Source organism: Strongylocentrotus purpuratus, unplaced genomic scaffold, assembly GCF_000002235.5.
Source record: "Strongylocentrotus purpuratus isolate Spur 01 unplaced genomic scaffold, Spur_5.0 spur5_scaffold_4, whole genome shotgun sequence".
Taxonomy (NCBI): Eukaryota; Metazoa; Echinodermata; class Echinoidea; order Camarodonta; family Strongylocentrotidae; genus Strongylocentrotus; species Strongylocentrotus purpuratus.
Genome location: NW_022145610.1, coordinates 15450133 through 15452500, shown reverse-complemented (window position 1 = coordinate 15452500; position 2368 = coordinate 15450133). Strand labels below are relative to the sequence as shown.

Genomic DNA, 2368 nt, shown 5'->3' with positions numbered 1-2368 from the left:
TAAATACAAGAATGTATTGATATTAGCTCCAGTATGGTAGTCCATGATTAAGATCAGATCAGTCCACTGAGGAATAGTTCCCTGGAATATGAAGGTTTCATCCAAAAATATAGATAAAGACTCTATATTAAAAAAATCTTAAATATTCTCAGTTCTCCTTCCATGGCGAAATCGTTAAATTAAAAGTCAGTTTTTGGCAGTGGAAGATTGCCGGTCATCAACAGGCAGCGATGACTGCAGCGGCTTGTATAGACTCGAATGGTCGACTGTGTGTGCTTAGGGTCGTGTAGGACGGTGTGGTGTTTGACGACGAATCCTTCTCCTCCACATAGCTCGATAGTTTGTTTCCAGGCTCGCCAGCAAGACCATGAAAACCAGCTTTGAAAATGTCCACTAGTGTTGAGATAGAAGATTGAGCGCCACAGTCTGGGGTGGAAACCGTTTGGCATTGTGAGTCGACTTTGACGCGTTTGGTCACGATCGTTTCGCAGGCTTCTTCGGTGTCGGTCCTTTTCCTCTTTATGCTCGGGACGGTGAGACACGTCGTCGTTGTACAGGCTTCAGGTGGTGAATTTTGAGAAACATTGCTGAAAGCTACACGATCACTGTCTGAGGCTTGATGTCCGTTGTTTTCAAGCTTTACATTCTCAGAGTTATCGCACTTGCAATGTCCAGATGGGGCAACATTTTCTTTGTCCGCCGCGGTGGCAATCTGTTCAACTACCACTCGGCTGTTCTCGATCTCGCAGGCAGAGTTTCCCGCGGTTTCATTGTCCTCCTCATCGCTATCCTCATCGTAATTTGTCTCCTGGTCATCGTTCTCCTCGTCGTTTTCCCAGTCAGGAGACTCGGTACAATCATCGTCCATTGTAGGTTCAGGTTGACTTTGTTCCAGGGCGATATGTCCAGGCATTCTATTGCACATTTCCTCGTAATAATGAATTCTTGCCGAGTGTAGCACGGAGGCAACGAGGAGATTTTTGCGGAGATTAATTCCGCCACGTTGTCGACGAGAGCCGGCAATTTTGTTGATAGACATGGTGATTAGTCTTTGCGCCTCCATTTTAGATAGTATAGTGTAGTATATTCCACGGATAAATGTTCAAATGCTTGGTTTTCTTGTTTAGCTTTAGGTTGTGATTCTTGTAATCCAAAATCACGTAGTATATTCCGAGTCGTAGAAGTGCGTGGTGCTACCAGCAAAGCGTGGAAGTGTAATGAATGAATCCGACCGTTACTCGCGACTCACGAGGGTTTTATTCAACGTCCGGCTTGACGTCATTCAATCAATTAATCGACCAATCGCGGGCTGGCATACTAAAAATAGGCATTATACTGAACACGTGTACGTGCTAGTCATAGCTCGTCCGACCAATCAGCAACCGCCTAGGGATGAGTCGCGAATGATCATCATGGTGACGTCACTAATCCTTTGTGATGGGCTCTCGGAATTTCCACGGGGCAACGTCATTGTATCATTATAAACACAACATACACACTGCGTACGGGGAACCGGTAGCTAGGAGGTAAAGTCCCATATGTTCGAACGTCAGTAAGCGAGAGGTCAATTTTGTGCCTGTATTGCCAAGCCCAGACACGTTTTTGAAATTCATGGGGACCGTATTTGGGAAACGTCAAAATGAGTAACGTGTTCCGATCTGTTTTGGATCGTTTGAACTTGACGAAGCCTGCAGTGATCTGCTATGTTAATCACTCATTTATTTTCAGAATTTAACCCTGGAACAAGATCTCGTTATTATGTTTTGAACTCTTTGTCTTAAAATTGTTTTGCAATTACTTTTCCTTTATTTGTGAAGGCAATATCAGCACTGACACCAAATTCAATATAAGCATAATCTGTCTTTTTCTATCCATCTATCCGTCTATCTATCTATCCCTCCATTAATTTTATCTATATAATCTATCTATCTATCAATCCATTTATCTTTCTATGAAGCTACTTAAATATTCTGTATCATATAGGTCTTTGTATTCACATAATATCTATCAATATATTATATATTCAATATAGGCCTAAATTCATCTTGCCTACCTACCTACCTACCTACCAAGCTAGTCTTATACAGAGTCTTTTTTTTTATAGAAATTTAAATATCTTATTAGACCATAACAATAGCTGCTTTGATTTGCAATAACAATAGATTCCACAGAAAAGCCTCACATATAATAATTTGCTCAAAGTAATAGATACGGAAGTAATTTGATCAAATCAATAACAGTGAGTATTGTAAATAGTCACGAGCGGAATATAGAACTAAAAAGCGATATTGGTGTGGACGTGGAAATTTGTAATCATCGACGGTGATGACTCATACGGCGATAAGGTGATATTTGATCAGCCTCTTTA

The 2368-nt window shown here is 41.3% G+C and overlaps 1 protein-coding gene across 1 annotated transcript; it reads right to left on the bottom strand.

Annotated features, from left to right (window-relative positions):
- Positions 1-217: 217 nt before the first annotated feature.
- On the bottom strand, positions 218-1039 carry LOC115919020 (immediate early response gene 5-like protein). Its single transcript, XM_030997167.1, has one exon. The coding sequence runs from the start codon at positions 1037-1039 to the stop codon at positions 218-220; it is 822 nt and encodes a 273-aa protein (XP_030853027.1).
- Positions 1040-2368: the final 1329 nt, after the last annotated feature.

Coding starts and splice junctions, on each gene's coding strand:
- LOC115919020 (XM_030997167.1), bottom strand. CDS start 1,039: ATGTCTATCAACAAAATTGCCGGCTCTCGTCGACAACGTGGCGGAATT.